The following is a 17,993-nucleotide window of genomic DNA, read 5'->3' as shown; positions in this document are numbered from 1 at the left end:
TTTGGTTTATCTCCTATTTCTAAATACTTTAAGAGAAATGCCTGCTGTAATATTTGTAGGAAAACAATGTTGTATACATCATTCAAACACATTTATGACATCAAAACTGCCTATTCTTTTTCAAAACACATGAGATTTTACAAGGGAGGAGCTGAATACCAACAGCAGGCAGATGTCGTCTTCATTCACTGGAAGGTAAAAATCATGAACTGGCAAAAAAAATATGATAAAAAAAAAAAAATTAATCCTATGATGTGGAGATCAGATGTCATTCTTTGGCGTAGGTTTGTTGCCCTGCAGGGGCTGATGCATCCACCCAGAGGCAGACATAAACCGTCCATTATCCAGCGAGGGGTTTGGCCCAGTTTTTCCAGTCATTGCATCCCTAAGCCGTTTTCTGGATTCCCAATTAAATTGAGTGAAATCATCCCAGATGATCTGCTCACGTGCGGCAGATGCCCCGAATCAAATGAGGACAATATCGAAAGAGAGGCTGCAGAGCAAGATTTGAACTACAAGTGTGAACAATTTGCACCGAAAAGAACGAATATCTGTTGAATGTCTGTCATCCCGTCACATTTTTGGGCTACAGTTCGGTCTTTTTTTTCTGACTGGAGTTTGAGTTTATTTGTAGGTTATTCATGCTCGTAGTTAACTGAATAAAAGCAGAATTTACATTAATAAAAATAGAAATATATATCATAAAAATATAAAACTACACATACATTCATACTCACACATACACATTTACAAATACAACCTTACATACAACCATTTATACATTTTAAATGCCATAAAAAGAACAACATGCAACAAAAACAGACCCCAAAGACTTCAGCTGTATGTATATATATTTCCAATCATGTAGGACAAAGTACTTTTAATACAATTCAGTCAAAAAATCCTAAACACAACGAATAGTTTTATCATGTTGGATGCCAAAGTACATTTAAAATATTTTTCACCCTGAATGCACAAACTGAACAGTCTGTGTGCATCAGTTACACCTCAGTTTGTGTTGTGAGCTTCATTGTATATTATCACACAGGACATTATTGATCACACACTTCTCTCGGTGTCTCTGGGGGACGTCGTAACAGACAGAAAGTGAAATTGAACTCCGGGCAGTGTGAAGGAATTTTCCATATAGACACCAATCAGACCGACATCTCTTCATGGTCGTTCTCATGGGAAGCTCCGCTGAAGTAAATAATGTTATGACTCGAGTCAAGACGGCTAAACAAATTCTTATCTGGACTTAAAATAGTCGTTGCTCACATCTCTTCAGACGTCTGGTAGCATCTCACAATTTCAACTCTGTGCTCTAAAACTGTATCCAAATGTCTCCTTAATCAATTAATATCAATAAATTATTTTGCTTAAGACTTCAAAGGTTTCTGAAATACAACTCCACACATCACAGGCAGTAAACCAAGCAGTTTCAAGGCAAGTTTATTTGTATAGCACATTTCAACAACAAGGCAATTCAAAGTACTTTAGAGTATAAAAGGTATCAAGACAGAATATAAAAGCAACACAAGGCCATGTAAAAAGACATTTAAATACGATTAAAAGGTGTATTTGGAGTGTTAATTCAGTTTAATACACGATAGAATGAATGAATTTATGGCTCTAAATCAGTGGTTCTCAAACCTTTTCACCCCCAAACTGACGCAAATTAGACCACAGATCCCCATCTGGTAAGATTTTTGCTTTTAGATGTTTTTTTATTACAGACAGTGTATGAAATCCATTGTGTGTGTGTCATTGTGTTACTTATGGATGGAGAACCACTGCTCTAAGGGGATGTTAAAGTCTCTCTAATCTTTATTTTTTTAGTTTTAGGTATTAGTATACAGTGAGTTATTTTTTAAAGGGCTTCGGGGGTAAAATGTTTGTGAAGTAAAATATCAAAGGAGAATAGTGAATTCTATCTAGGTCACAAAACTGAAAACTACATGTCCTCTTTCATATCTCTCCTTTTTGCAGCTGATGTTATTGTACAACCCTCTTTCCGCATCCAACAAGCATTTCAACAAGAAAAGAGACAGAATGTGACCCACTTGTGTTTTTTTTTTTCTCCCCTTCTGGCCTGTCCCAGTGGGAGAAAGTAGGTGAGTGTGTCTGTCTAGTAGCCTACTGTCAGACCAAAGGTAATGCCAGCCTCCATTTTGAGGCAGGCAGCTAAATCCTTGCTGATCTGGCAGCTTGTTCGTCCCCACTGGTTGAGGGGGAGGATGCTTGAACCTCTGAGGGCAGCAGGATGCATCCACATCAGGCTGACTCCCGTTTTCTGAACAGTCATACTCTTGACTTTTATTAGTCTGTATGGTAATATAATCAAAAAGTGGTTTAATAACAAGGTCTAATAACAAAGTTTAAAGCTGTTGCTGGTTTTATGTGCGGAGAAAGAGCAGAATTTGTAAGGACTTTTGGTTATATACCGAGCTGGCACTGAATCAATCCAGTCAGCCCTCAGTCGGCCACTGTGCTCAGTTTCCGCCTGTTAAGCATTTAATTATTGTTGACTGATGTTTCCCCAAGATGCCAACTCTGCTATCACAAGACACAGTGCACTGTAATTTGAATAGGATGAGCATGACGTTGGATTCAGCCAGCTCTAAAAAAAAAAAAAAAAACATACCTCCATGTGAGAAAGACTGTAAAACACAGTTCAGGTGCAGCATTTTGGCACATTTACACTCACACTAAACCCCAGTTTTTCTTTGGTCTGTGCCTCCAATTGAGTCTTTTTCATGCAAGATATGTCGAGATTTCATTTCAGTAAATAATGAAATAAATGATGGCTGAAGTCCATCTAGCTGCTTCGGTTTCAGGGTCCTCGCATTGTACATGCTGGCTCACTGTCACATGGTATCATGGTTTACTGGGATACTCGAATACAGTAGAAATGTCTGCTGTGAAAAGAGTCTATGCTGTCAGTGTGAGAATGAAACATATTTACTTAAAATGTTAAATGGTCTCTTTAAAACTTATAAACTTCTGTGTACATTATGAAATAAGAGATACGACCAAAACCATGAAGCAAAATACAACTAGAAATTGCATTTACATGAAGATGGAGAAATATTTTCATTATGAAACATTAACATATGTACCTCAAATTGTTTTATGTAATATAGATAGAGGAAAGTGAATTAATGTTGTTGTCTGTTCTTTTTGTGCTTATATTTCTCTATTCATAAAATGTTATCTTTGAGCTTATATTGCCATAATATATATTTCCTTTTTACAATTTTTTGAGAAGACAATGAAAAAGCTTGAGTGCAAAACAAACAAACCAGTGACTCAGTGAATAAATATAGCAGACGTCAGTTGATTTTGTTGGGTTTTTTTTATTCAGAATTGAAGACATGAGCTCATGCAGATCCAACAACAGGATGTGTGTGAATGGAAAGCGATGAAAAACAGTCTTGAGTGATTCGAATAAAATGGGTCATCAGCCAGATCACGGGTTCAGATACAAGACATTTCCTCCTTCGACTATACGAGCATCTCAAACAGCTCTGCAGCTTTTCTGTCTCATCGCACAAACACTGACGTCGAGACACTCACTTCTGTATTGTGTGTTTTTGTTTTTTTTTAAGCTCGTGTCATCCGGACAAGAGCGGCTGATGACTTTACCGTGTTACAGATGAACAAAACACAAACATGTCAGTCCTCAGCGAGCTCACACTGACTTTAAAGTGCAATTTTCATTTTTCGGATTTTGTTGGATTTGCAAAAGCAAAAGCGTACATAATTCACACAAGGACAACAATGAAAGGGGGCCGACAAATGGCTACATTATCAACTACAGTATTAGTATCAAATGGAGTACTACTTCATGGTATTATCCAGGTCTAAAGAGTCGTTGGATGCACTGTTGCATAGTCTGAACGTTTCTTTTTTTACTGTTGGTAGCAGATACTACTTGGGAATAGTTGGAAACGATGGGATTAAGCATATCTAATATTATTTATTCCGTTATTAATTCTCATAATGCTCGACTGATTGCCTAAACAGGCAAAACAAGCATCTGGTTAACTAGCTTCATATACTGTATATTGATTTTGTGCTACTATGCTAAACTAAATCAATGCTTTAGATCCCATCCAATCGTTAATCTGAGAAAAAAAAAAAAAAAAAGGTCACCAGCACAGGAAATATCTCGACATGATATCACTGTATGTGCAAAAGAAACGTTACTACATATAAAGGAGTTATGTCATAAGGTCGGGCAAGCACACACACACACACATACACACACACACAGTGTCTGCACGTACAGCAGCATGTCACGCCGTCTTTATAGGAAAATGCCCTCAGTCCAGCTAAGTTAGCTCAACTAAAAAGATCACAATATACCACCATGATCCTTGTAGAAAAAAGAAAAAAATAATAATCATAAAGACACAGTCGATGCTATTGCAGCTGCAACTCGTTTGGGAACACAAGACAGACGTCTCAACCGAAACATTTTCACACACACTAACGTTCACACATTTTTTTTTAGATTTCGTGTATTGCCTCGATGTACGTCTGGAATCTGTAGAGTGCAAATGTGTAAAACAATTAGGTTTGTGATTAAGTGCTTCACTGGATGATTACAAACGAATGCCAGTCGTTCTTAACTTTTTGAGATCTTGGAACAGGAAGGCAAACTGGATTAAAAATCGGAGGGTGAACCACGGTTTTCACTGGCAGTTGATGGGTTATAGGTTTACAGACGGTGTGTTAAGCAGATACAAAAGGAAGACGTACTTGTTATTGGTCAAGGAACCCTTTTCAGCATGATTTCCTGCAGGACAAGCTACATCAATACAACAGATGATATTTTATCACAACAGGTCACCCTTTTTCCTAATCGCTTCTTTTTTCTCAGTTTTTTTTTTTTAAACTGTTATACAAAAAAGTCATACAAAAATACCCCGACGTTACATTCAAAGAAGGAATTTTTCAACTTCTGAAAAAAAAAGTGCTCTTGCATAACTGATCGTGTATGTCGCTTTTTTCCTTCTCACTCTCTCTGTCTCTATCTCTCTTCAGGTAGTTTGTTTCTAGACAAAGACCACGAGGGAGATTCACAGTATTGAGGGGGTGCGGGGAGGGGGTGTTAACAGTTGGTGGCCAGACCGCTGCACGATTCACTCAAAGAAAAGTGCAAATTAAGTTGGGACAGAGTGTTCAGCGTGCAAGAGTTTAGACGCTGCCAGGGGGGGGACAGCAGCTGCCAAGAGGGGAGGGTTGGAGGTGGTGGTGGTGGCGGCGGTGAGGAGGGGGGAGAAGTTGGAAGTTGCTGCGATAATGTCCTTGGAGGAGGACAGAGGAGAGGAGAGGGGAGGATGATACGTCACAACAACGAGGGGCGGCGGTTGGGCAAGATTGATAGAAATACTGGCTCCGGGTCTCCCTAATCTAATCTAAATGTTGGGTAGAGTCACAAATCCGGGCTGAAACCAGCCTCTAACACGTTGTTGTGTCTTGTTTTTCAACGTGTTCCGGCCATTGTGGGAAGTGTTGGGGAGGCAGGTGGCGGGGTGTTTGGGATCCATAGAAGACGTTTCTCATGCCTCCATATACTGAGGCGGGGGCTCCTTCGGTGGGATGGCGATGGCCTCCTCGTACGGTGGCAGCAGAACCTGAAACGTAGCAGAAAAAAAAGTGTTGCTCAGTCTCAACTCATAGAGCTAACATGTCTTCATCTATTCTGCTGAACGGCCTTTAAGGAGTCACGTGGTTTCAGTTTGACAGTTTTAAACTGTAAATCGTGCACATGTGAGTTAGAAACATTCACCTAAATATGTCGGTTGCTTGGACCGGATTGGAGTTATTGGTATCTTGTCAAAACATACCCATTTGATTTTTTGTGCTTCTAGACATGACGGCTCTGCATTAAGTACAGTTTCTTATTCACTGTCATTATAAAATGTGTTTTTTCCGCTATTAGCTACATTCATACATACGTTCTTGGTCGAGGTGGATCATTCACTCAGTTTTAGGTGCTAAAGCAAATCCCTGACCTCATGTTACTTTACATAAAAATTGCCCTAAAGACACAGATTTAAGAAAAAGAGAGCACAGATCAGTGCATCCCAAGATATTTTATGAGAAATTTTGTGCAACATAATAATGTTATCTAAGACAAGGTCCACTTACTTGCTTTTTGGTGCTTTCTACTACATCTCATGGTCTCCTTCGGCAAAATGAGCTGGCTCAGATGTCATCAAGTGTTGAACCTCAGTTACGTGATAAAAAGCGGTCACTCCACTCTGATGATGACACTTAAGTCTGCTCCATTAACTGAAGAAGCCTGTGAGATGTGATTGAAAGCTCCAAAAAGCTAACAGGGGGACCTTTGAGCTGTTCTTTTCAACTTTTCACACAGATTTTCTTTCTTTTTCTCTCCATTTTACTCTAAATAAAGGCAGAAATTTCGATTTTTTTAAAGATTTTTTTTTTTAGAATAACGTGGCGGACAGTAAATATGATGCACTCTTAAGAAAATAGATTCAGTGATTTCAGTCAGTCTTAGCCACTGCTGCAGGTTTCCTCTCCATCTTTTGTGCCCTTTTACTCCATCCCTACATAAAGCATGACTAGCTGCGAGGATAACATCTACACACAGGCTTCTCTCTATCAGAGGTCTTTCTCTGTAAATGGTGTTATAAAACCAGCTCTGCTGCTAATTCAGGGGGGGAGAAAGAGAGAGAGAGAGAGAGAGAGAGCGAGATAGAGAGAATATGCTCCGAGGGGATGGAATTGTGAAGCGGCCAGGGAGGCCCGGCGAACACATCACAGCGGGGATTTGAAATGAAGCGGACAAGCAGACAATTATGTAACATGTCCAGAAGAAGAGAGGAGGGCGGACAGAGATATATAGAGAGGAGAGAGGGAGGAGGGAAAAAAAAAAAAGAGAGAGAGAGAGAGAGAGAGACCCGACCCCTGTGCATTTTAATGGCATTTATATAAAAGCACACAGATAAGCAGCTGGGTACTTGATGTTCGAGGCTTTAAAAAGCCATTTAGACACACTGCTGGCTCTCTAATAGTAAAAATAGATGGAGCACTCGATTCATTCAGAGCGGTGTGTGTGTGTGTGTGTGTGTGTGTGTGTGTGTGAGAGAGAATGCAGTGTTAAAACCATGTGGTCACTATTCATACCAATATCAGAGCTGTTATAAACCAATGCGCTATAAATATTTGTTGCATTTAAATAATAGCCGTCCCCTGATACATTTCTAATTAAAATTCACAAAGCTTGTGCTGTGGCTTTCATTTTGACCTAGTTGCCTCAGCTGTTTGCTTCATTTTGTTTCCTAATTCGTTTGAATAAATATCTGATTTTCTGGTATCCTTTTATCCATAAACACACACACTCACTTTGTTTCCATTTGATTAATGACTCACAGTCGGTATTTTATTCATTTGTACTATTTGTTCAATAACAGATAATTATTCTTACAAGCTGTGTGTAAATGATTCCACCCAAGACATTTCCTATGATATGCTCTTAAACTTCTTTTGTTTCATGTTGTGTTTGTTAACCAGGTAACACGATGAATATGTATTGAGTTGAAACAACAATTTCACCAGAGCTTATGCCAATTTTAATTGTCACAGAAAGGAGGGTTTAATAATACACAATAACTGCAGAATTTCAAGCTGCAAATGCTTCACAAATCAGCTTTAAGATATATTTAAACTGGCACTAAAATGGAGCGAATGGGAGCACAGTGGACAAAGTGTAGAGAACAATCTGCAAACTATTTACATTTTTTTTTTAGTCATGAACTTGTGGCCTGAAGTCTTTCTTTTCATAACTAAAGGTTTCCTTAGCAAAATCAATCCAAAGACAGCAATAGTGAGAGTGATCCCTGAAGACTGTAGACATTGATATTTGCTGAATATTGTGTTGGTTATAGTAAGGAAATGCTTGACTGCATATCGGCTTAGTGAGGATATTTCCACAGGAGAACAGACAAGCAGAGAGGAAGTGTAGGAAATGAAATTACCTTTAAACTCAGTTTACACAAAAACAAATGGTCACAACTTACTGCATATAGTTTCTTAGGCCTATGAAATTAAGTGAAACCAAATGTTTATGTTAAGGCATAATGTAATTCATTGTGTCTCCATTTCTTTTTCCTCTTATATACTATTTTCAATGACTTTCTTTCTGTTTTCTGCTTTATCCTGCAACTTCATTTGTAAGTTAATTTTTGCAAATTTCTATAAGCAATTAAACTTGAACATGTAATATATAAAAATATAGATATATAAAGGAGGTATTTCTAAACCAAGTGTATTCATGACAGTGTTTCTCTCAACATTTGATTGAGGAAAACAAGCAGGAAACATATCTATCACATCTGCAGTGGACAAAACTGACTCACACTAATCCAATATTTGCTAAAACGCCATGTGATACACTAATGGATCCGTTCCTGTCTGCGGGATCTGTTTCATAAGGTGAAAAACGTGTCAGCAGTGTGAACCGGAGGCTACGTCACCACAAGGACAAAATGACAGACAGATGAAGGGCTACGTATTGAGACGACAGCGGGTGTGAAACAGATTAGTGTCTTATGCATGAGTGTGGAGGATTACAGCAAACAGACAAATGGAAACAGTGACTACGCTAAAGCCGCTCAGAAACCCCATGAGTCAACGCTGAAGGGGACAAGCGGGGATGGAGGACACCCGACCGGCCAATCGCACCTCAGAATGACCTACAGCACCTACTGTACTGCTACCCACAGCACCGGTGTCACTTCACTGGCCGTCAGGAAACTGAGACAAACTGCACGGTGACAACACGCGGCCATTTAAACAGCTCAAAAACAGAACTTTGGCCCTGAGCAATTTCACTATTGTACTAAAATCTACAATACAAACTATTTAGATGAAATGTAAGGGTTGCTATTAACATGTGTAGGATTCTAACTTTAACAAACAATTAACATATCTAACATAAACATAAAATCTGTGCAGCTGCAGGTTCTCAATCACCTTAAATACAACCTAATTTCTAATTTTAATTCACGAATATTTAAAATACTACACATACATGTATGTAGGAACTGAGACGTGGTAGATTATTCCTGTTACTTACTAAGTTACAGTGATTTTAAAGCAGGACCAGACTAACCTGAACCCCCTTGGAAAAGTTATCTGACAGTTATTTGAAATGACCACAACACATCGAGACATGATGAAAAGTTTATCTAAAATATGATTCTGCCATAAAAAGTTTCTGAAGAAACTTTTTGGAAATTTGTTCTATATACACTGTAAACAAACAGTACACTTCCAAGTTATAGCCTATGTCTGCTCATATTTTCTCTTTCCTTTTTTAAACAGACAATAAAAACGAATAAAATCATCTGTGATACTTTTGTCTCATTGGTATGTGGCTTTTATGATTTTTTTTTTTTTTTTAAAGTCAATTTTATTATCCTTTTTTAACTGGGGAAATGATTGAATAGAAAATGATTCCTGTCTTCCTGTGTGATGTGGATTCATTTAACTGCTCGAGTCTGAGGTTGAGGTTAATGAGGTTCTTGACTACTTTGAGAATTAACTTCCTGTTTATATTTCAGGATCTAAACTGCTGCTCTAAACACAAACGTATGTACATGTAATGCCTAAATCCTTACCTTGTACATTTAGTGGTATTGACTCATTGAACTGCAATAACATGCAAAAGTAAATATAGCCTATATTTTAGTATTTCTGAATAAAATCTCATCTTTGTGTTAATGTACCAAGCATCTGTGTTAATGTACCAAGCAGGCGGATGAAAACGACTTTTCAAAGCCTTTATCGGAATTACTTAGCTTAGCTTATATAATGAATCGAGAGCTTGTAAGCCAAAAGAGTAAAAAAAAAAATCAATGCTGTGCCAAAGCAATTATATTATTATCCCGAGGTGGAGGGGTTGTCAGTGTGTCCTTGAGGTGATGGGGCTGGATAGTGGATGTGGGGACTCACCGTGGTGTCGTTGGTGGTGACATAAACCAGGACCTCTGTGGTGCCCCTGCCGCTCACGTATCTGTAGCAGTTCCACACGCAGCCAATCAGGTAGGCCTGTGCCCGGGAGATGAAAACAAAGAAACACACAATGACCTTCAGCAACACAGTCACCACTTTTCATTATTACTGATGGTGCTCGCTATGATGCCATCCATTCATCAAGGTTAGGCATGCGGACAGCAGAGATGCATCATCACAACTTGATGTATTCTACTGTGAAAATATAAAGATTTTACGTGTCGACATTTTCCCGTACGGTGTTGCCCTTTTGGTTCTTTAGCCAAGGCAACTTATCAGGCATCTCTTGCCTCAGCAAGGCTTCGGCTGCTCTGAGGTTTAGGTTTGTCTGACTTGGCAGGGGAACAGGAGGTTCATTGTGTATGTGTGTGAGTAGCGTGCTGAGTCGATACCTCTGCCAGCAGGCAACAGTAAGAGCAACCAACCAACCAGCAAGCCAGTCGGCCTGCTAGTCAATCACTACACCATCTGCTGAGTCTCACTGAGATACAAACTCTAAACTGAGGTCAACTCAACCGGTGCGCACCACTCTGCACACATCTGCACTTGTATAACAACGTATTAGAGATATTCTACATATTCATTCTATCTTCGAGAAAAGGTCCAAATATTTATTCTGTCCCTGACTTCAAAATAACCTTTTTATTTGTGGGTGTTTGACCATCTTGTCCATTTACATTCATAAATGGTAAACACATTTATATAGCACCTTTCTAGTCTTCCAACTACTTAAAGTGCTTTACACTACATGCCACATTCATCCATTCTCACACACACTGTCATACACTAATGGCAAAGACTGCCATGGAAAGTGCCAACCTGCTCATCATTCACACACCGATGGCGCAGCCTTCGTGAGCAATTTGGGGTTCAGTATCTTCCCCAAGGACATTTCAACCATGCAGACTGTAGGAGCCGGGGATCGAACCGTCAATCTTCTGATTAGCCGAAGACCTGCTCTACCTCCTGAGCCACAGCCACCCGTCATACTGTCTCTTTTTATTCATCCAACCATGTATTCATCTACATCCCCGTATCTACTGCATCCCTCTCTCTTCTCTCTCCAGCTCTCCCTTCTCCTGTCTGTCTCTGTCATTTATGCCAAGTGCATTCAACTGGAGGATGCTGGCTTCAGCAGGAACTTCAGCAGGTGTTGCCACTGTGCTGAAAGCTCGATCCTTCAGGTTTCATATCTGGCCCTGGTCCAGGGGACTGACCCAACTATCATCACTAAATGACAACAGTACACTTTAAGTGAATCCCATCACTGAAAAAGAGGATGGACTGCTCATTTTTTCCAAATTTCAGATTAATGTTTTGAAGCAGCACAAACATTACATATTTGTTTTCATTAACAGATCATAAACGTGGACTTTTAAAGCAATAAGCTGTTTAACTACCAAAATATTCTGCGCAACAAAGCTCTGTGTCTGAGAGATGACATTTATAACTCCTGTCTGTGAGTCGCGCAGTGTGTCTTCCAGTGGCTGCTTCTGTTCATAAAACCCCAGCTCTGTCTCTGGATATCTGCCGAGAACATTTCCAATCTGAGCTTAGAGGAGAAACAAGTTGATTTGATTGTACAGATGACTGCAACTTCATGTCCCATCTTGTCCCAGAGCCCCAGAGCGTAGCTGCGCCTGGAGAATCATCCATGCATTAAGGGGGAATTAGCTTGACAGTAGTTGGTTTCCTGTTGTCCCTGACCCGCTGCTCTCTGACTGTGTGATAATCTCATGTAGAACATTGATAATGGAAACGTTCACGCTGGAGGATTCATTATACATGCCATATGGTTTATAATTCTAAGAGATGAGCACAGTGTGAGACTTAATTGGCTTAATCACATGGCAATATGATGAATAAATCTGTAAAAAAAAAGGCGACTTCTGTACAACTGTGAGTGAGCAATGTTCACTGACTGTGTAGAATCTGAAACTATGTGTTGCATGTACGGTTCACCCTGTTATGTTTTAGATTCAGTGGATGTTTTCAGTTTAATTAAGGCTTTAAAAATTTGCTGAGAGAGACTCCGTACCTTGAAGGAAAGGATGCAGCCAATGAAGAGAAGAACTGCAAAAACTAGGCACATGTTGTTGGTGGACATGATGTCCTCTTTGTAAGGGAATGTCCCCGGCTGGAGGAGGGCAGAGGAGGTAAAGAGAAAGAGACACATGAATATAAATAAATGCAAGGTGTGAAGCAAAAAAAAAAAAAAAATCAGTGAAGAGAGGAATGTGAGGTTAAAGTAGGTAAGTGGCCTTTTTCTTTAAAATCAGACTCAAAACTTGACCTTTGAGTGCTTAACATCCAAGGAGTCTAAAATGGACACCTAATCTACATAACTAAGACCAGTGTTCATGCCTGAGTGGCCTGTTTTTTTTCTTCCACCAAACGCCTCTTGTTTAGCAGCGTTACTCAACAGATGCTCTGGAGAAGCACTAATCCCTGAATCTGTCTTATGGTTAAGCAATTATCACAAGCTTCATGAGCTACCCCTTGATCTGAAATGGTTTTGTATTCAACTAAAACATTTTGTCTTTCCATTAAGAACAAAATAGGGGGTATGAAGAAAGTCATTTAGATATAAGAAACAGTCCTCACCAGCTGCTGGAGGTAGTCCTGCACGGTGTTGGGGTAAACCACCACGCTAATGGCTACCAGTGTGTTAAGGGCAAAGTCGAAGATTTGGTAGCAGAAGAATGGAATGATCCAAGCAGCGTGTTGCTATTTGGGAGAGATTGAAAACAGATGAGGAAAAGATGAAAACAACTTAAGGATGATTTTTATACATATATCTTTCTCATTTCTACTGTTTATTTACCTTGTAAGCACCGTATGTTGCCATGCCGCATATAAGAATCATGAGTAGTGATATTGCAGTGGCTATGCAGATATCTGAAAAGGGAAAACAGAACAATGTGAGAACAGTTAATCTAGTTTACCGGTGAAGAACGGAGGCAAACATGTAATTTCACTGGAACCTTGGAATCCACTGACGTAATCCAAAAGTCTTTATAGGGATGAAGCACCTTAAGTAACCTCACTATTTTTAGCACACAATCTGCGTCGGACAAAAAAAACATGATCAGCACGTGGGGTGATTGTTATGCAAGAGGTGCTAAATGTGATGAAACGTAACATCCCTCTCACGTTCACATTACAGCTATCAAAACTTGACTGATGAGACACTTGTCAGTGTCACTGCAGGAGTCCGCTCACGGGGAGCCGCTGACGTCTGGCTCAGGCAGGACATGTGCTGTTTGTTAAAAGTCCCAGATCACTATGCACTATTGGCAGTTACTGAACTTGGTATTCAGAATCAGTACTGACTGTGAAACAAAGGAATCAATGTATCCCTGCTAGAGTTTGACCAGCAGTGTTAGTGGCTCAGGACTTTTACTAAAAACAAGCTCACAACAAACTGAGTGAAACTTCATCATCACAACTGTTGGTGTGCCCTTACACTTGCAACAGTGATTATGACAGTAGTGATATTGTGTTAAGACCCAGGAAATGATGATACCCTGCCATCTTTAATCCATTGCCACACACACACACACACACAACAAAGACACATATGTTAAACCTGCAGTGCAGATCGTTTACATATAAATGAACTTCCGTTACATTCAAGCCCTTTGCCAAACGAGTTCAAACAAAGCTGATAAATCTCTCAGTTTTTAATCTGGTGTCGGGTTTGACATTCCTGCGCTGGCTGGGCTCTGTGGGCAGAGCATGCGCACTAAAGACTTCCGCTGGGCAAGTCGCCTAACTTCAGGTTAGCCCTCTGCTAACTTGAATAGGGATAAAAGAATTTAATCGTACGGCTCCTCTAGACTTTCCAAATGTTATCAAACCGAATTGATCAAATTCTGACAGTGAAACGAGTCACTTCGTGGAGGTTGTGTGACGTTAAAACAATTCATTCACCGTTTTACAGCCACAACAGAACTGACAGAGAAGGCTACGGCGGAGTCTATGACATAAGTACGAATCGACTGTGTTTTTGTAATTACTCTCACTGCCAGAAGGGGGAGACAAAAGTCCTGCACTCCAGCTTTAACACTTTATATATACAATACATGCATAAATGCACTGCAACTCCTTATCCTACACATGTCATCCACACATCTGAGCTTTAATTTCATTATTTCTATGCATATGAACCTTGGTACTTTTGACACCTGACTATTACAAAACCACGACACCAGCTTGTCTCCTTCCTTTCCCCACTTTTGCACAATCTTTGACTGATTCTGTACTAGTAACAACTGAGCGGAGGAGTCAGTCAAGATGGCCGTTTTAATCTGACGGAGAATTAGAGCAGTCGTTTTTAATCAGAGTGGCCAGTGACAGCGTCTGTGGCGCTCCAGAGGCGACCGTGACGATGATAGCCGCTGGAGGGGAGGCACTGAAAATACACATGCACTCTGATTTGTTCTCTATGTAGCCTGGCCGACTCAGCTATGTCTGTGCTGAGAGCAGCACTCTGGGAAAAGAGGTGATGGGCAAAAAAGGAGAGGAGGTTTTTGAGCTGCGCATACACATGGGGGCTACAAGGACTGATCGTTTGAGTGAGCGCTCTCTGGTAGAGCTGGGAGATACATCAAAATAATATTGTTACGGAGCCACGAAACTTGTTTGTCTGTTCCCAGTTTAACTTGAAATTCACATTAAATTAAATATGTGTGAAATGACCTATGATCACATGAAATACTAACACTGGAGGCACTGAGGCAAAAATATTGTGTTTTTTGATGTCAGTTGAATCCATTCTGGAAAGAGATAAATGCACTAAAATATGAATTATTGTAAATGTATTTGACATTAGAGAAATTGTTGTCTATCCATTACCAAAACTTAGAGACAACCTACACAGCAAATTAATATAGATACATCCTGAATGGGTTGTTGAATGACTGTGGACATCTGGAACTGTCCTTTAGACGACACATTGCTTCACTGAGGGCGTTTAACATAATCTATTATACAATTTATAACAAGTCCTGACACGTAACAATGAGGGGATTAGTTGCACTCACTTGCATCGTCCATGACATCGATGTCAGTTCCCAGCTCGGAGCTGGTAAGGTGGTAGCGGTACTGAATTGGGTCATTGAGAGCCGACAACAAGATGAGTAGGACGACCGCATTGATGAGCTGCAGGAAAATAAAAATCAATATTAAATGTCAAAGTGAAGTCATTCATTCGTTGATTCTTAGATCATCCTTTGGCAGTGGTACAAAGATGTTTACAAAATAATGAAGTGGACTATTTCTAGGTGTAATATGGAAGTGATGGATATGAGAAAAAGGATTTGACTAACTATTAATTTACACACTACTAATTAAGGGTATGGGTTATATTGCTGATTAATCTTTTAGTCTATAAAATATCATTCAACAGCCCAAAATCTAAAGATAATCCTTTAAGAAAAACTGAAACACTCACATTTCAGATTATAGAAATCAGCACATATTTGTCATATTTCCTCGGTAAATTACTTCAAAATGTATCACAACTGTTGTTAATTAAATTTTCTGTTGATTACAATTGATTAATTGACTAGTTGTTTTAACTCTAATGGACAGGTTCAGTGCAGCATATGTCCAACCAGCATGATAAGAAAAAAATATCTGTTTTATCTGTCAGGGTTTTCATCTATGTGTACAACATCTTGTGGAGGTATTTGTCGCTTTATTTCTGGCCTCCTTGGCTCGATCTGACGACGTATACTTGATTAGTAGTAGGGTCAAACAGAGACTGGCACAAACACTTAGTAAAGGTCAGGGATTTACCAGGATTACTGTACTATGTTTAAAACTTTAGGTTATCCCGTAGGTGCAGTAAAAACAGACGCAAACTCTATATTTAACTTGGAATCTGGTACAAATGTAGGACAAATCAAATGGAAAAGGTTAGCAAGATTATCATTTCAGCACAACAAAAAGTGTAACGGTTTACCATGAAGGAAGGCGCAATCACAAATTATGCTAATTAAATATAAAGTCTGTAAACATACCAACTTCACTTCACCTCCACTTATCATTCCAATTCATATTGTGTATATTCTGTATCTTTGTCTGCCCTGCACTGTGTAGATGTTTATAGATTTTTTTTTAACTGCTAACTGTACATATGTATCCTGTTAACACACATACATAGTTTACTTACATTCTACTTTATATCTGTGTCTATATTGGTATTCATACTTCTATTTATATTCTGCTTTTTTTGCACACACAGTTGTTTATAATGTCAATATGCATGCACATAGTCTTAATACTTCTATCTATATTCTGCTTTTTTTGCACACAGTTTTTATCATGTCAATGTGCAAGCACATAGTCCACCCCCACTACACAGAAATGTTAATGACTGCCCCTCTCTTACACTTTTATGTTTGTGTTCATTGTGTTTACTGCTTTTTCTGTTGACATCTGGACCACACTGACTTCATTATACTTTCTACTTGGCGAATAAATCTGATGTGTTATTTGATAAAAAAAACATATATAGTATATCAAAATAGCCACAATAGAGCCCCTAAATTGAAATGCTGGTGATAAATTAGCACATCTTGTTGGTTAAATGTGTTGAATTGATCCATAAACCGATGGCATCCTCAAAAAAAGAAAAGGCAAACCAAAAATGAGTCGAAAACAAACAAAAAAAAAACAGCAGTTAGTAGCTAGCAAGCTAAAGCTGGAAAACTCCACCTGACATTTATAAAAACATTTTAACCGCATGTTCCACACATTTAGCCATATTTGTGTGTTTGACATGACATTTTTTTAAAAAACCTGACTTACCATGTACCATATTCCCAGGATAATGGTGCCCGTCCGTACATGGCAGCAGAGGCAGCAGCTCGTCGAGTACCACCGGTCCCACGGCGAAATCATTGTTTATCCCTGCTGAGAAGTGTCGAGCTATTTCATGAATGCTGCCCGGAAATGTTTTATTCAAGACTCATATGTCCTTAAAAACGAAAAGAAGAAGAAGGTGGTGGTGGTGGTGGTGGTTGGGGGAGTCGTTGGCGTCCTCGGTGCTAGGACCGCCACATCTAGCGTCTGTTTGACACGGTGCTCGTCTGTTTCTGAGAGTCGGTCGGTTGGTCGGTGAACGGAGAGAGAGAGAGAGAGAGAGAGAGAGAGAGAGAGAGAGAGAGAGAGAGAGAGAGAGAGAGAGAGAGAGAGAGAGAGAGAGAGACGTTAATCTGGCTCATCCCGGAGTCACGTGACCACAGGAGGGATTTTGACCGTTGCTTCATAATCGCAGAATATTCCAGTTCAAATCTGATCTGATGCTGCTTTTCCTTCAGATCACAAGCTTTTAAACTGTTTTTTTTTTACGAGCAGTTTCTTATTGGGAGAAAATCGATAGTTTTACTGGTTTGACAAACCATCCAGTCTGCTCCCATTAAATCAAAAGCCAAAGGCACATTCATTACTCTATTCTTAAACAAAAAGAACCTGTTTGTACAAAAAGGGAAATCATGTTTTTTTTTGTTAAAATTCTGTCTTAAAACAACAGTCAGGTGCCCAGATGAACAGTAAAATAGGTTTTTCTTGCTGTAATCATTCCTACTGTTCATACTGATCATCAGAAGATCCCTTCATAGTGCACTTTCAAGTGATGGAAGAAAAATCCACAGTCCTTCTGTGCAAAAATGTATTTAAAGGTTTATCTGAAGCTAATATGAAGCTTCAGCCATCCAAATGAGTTAAATCAAGTAGGTATCTTTAAACATTACAGTGTTATTAGTGCCAAAGTCTCTCTTTTTGTTACTATACTTCCACCACAGCCTAACAGGGAAACAAAAAGAGAGAATTTGATGCTAAATGTGGCAGATATCCACTTGATATGACTAACTCAGACTGAACAAAAACAACTGTGGAAACACTGTGGATTTTGGTCCCCGTTGCTTACATTG

The 17,993-nt window shown here is 39.4% G+C and overlaps 1 protein-coding gene across 1 annotated transcript; it reads right to left on the bottom strand.

Annotated features, from left to right (window-relative positions):
• Positions 1-3,336: 3,336 nt before the first annotated feature.
• On the bottom strand, positions 3,337-17,205 carry laptm4b (lysosomal protein transmembrane 4 beta). Its single transcript, XM_042436518.1, has 7 exons — positions 16,870-17,205; positions 15,099-15,216; positions 12,878-12,951; positions 12,658-12,780; positions 12,092-12,190; positions 9,994-10,089; positions 3,337-5,642 (listed from the first exon to the last, which is right to left on the bottom strand). Exons 1-7 carry the CDS (start codon positions 16,960-16,962, stop codon positions 5,568-5,570), a joined length of 678 nt encoding a protein of 225 aa, XP_042292452.1. The 5' UTR covers positions 16,963-17,205; the 3' UTR covers positions 3,337-5,567.
• Between the last annotated feature and the right edge of the window lie 788 nt (positions 17,206-17,993).

This window comes from Thunnus maccoyii, chromosome 15 (assembly GCF_910596095.1).
Source record: "Thunnus maccoyii chromosome 15, fThuMac1.1, whole genome shotgun sequence".
NCBI classification, from domain to species: Eukaryota; Metazoa; Chordata; class Actinopteri; order Scombriformes; family Scombridae; genus Thunnus; species Thunnus maccoyii.
This window is presented reverse-complemented; position numbering and strand designations above follow the sequence as displayed.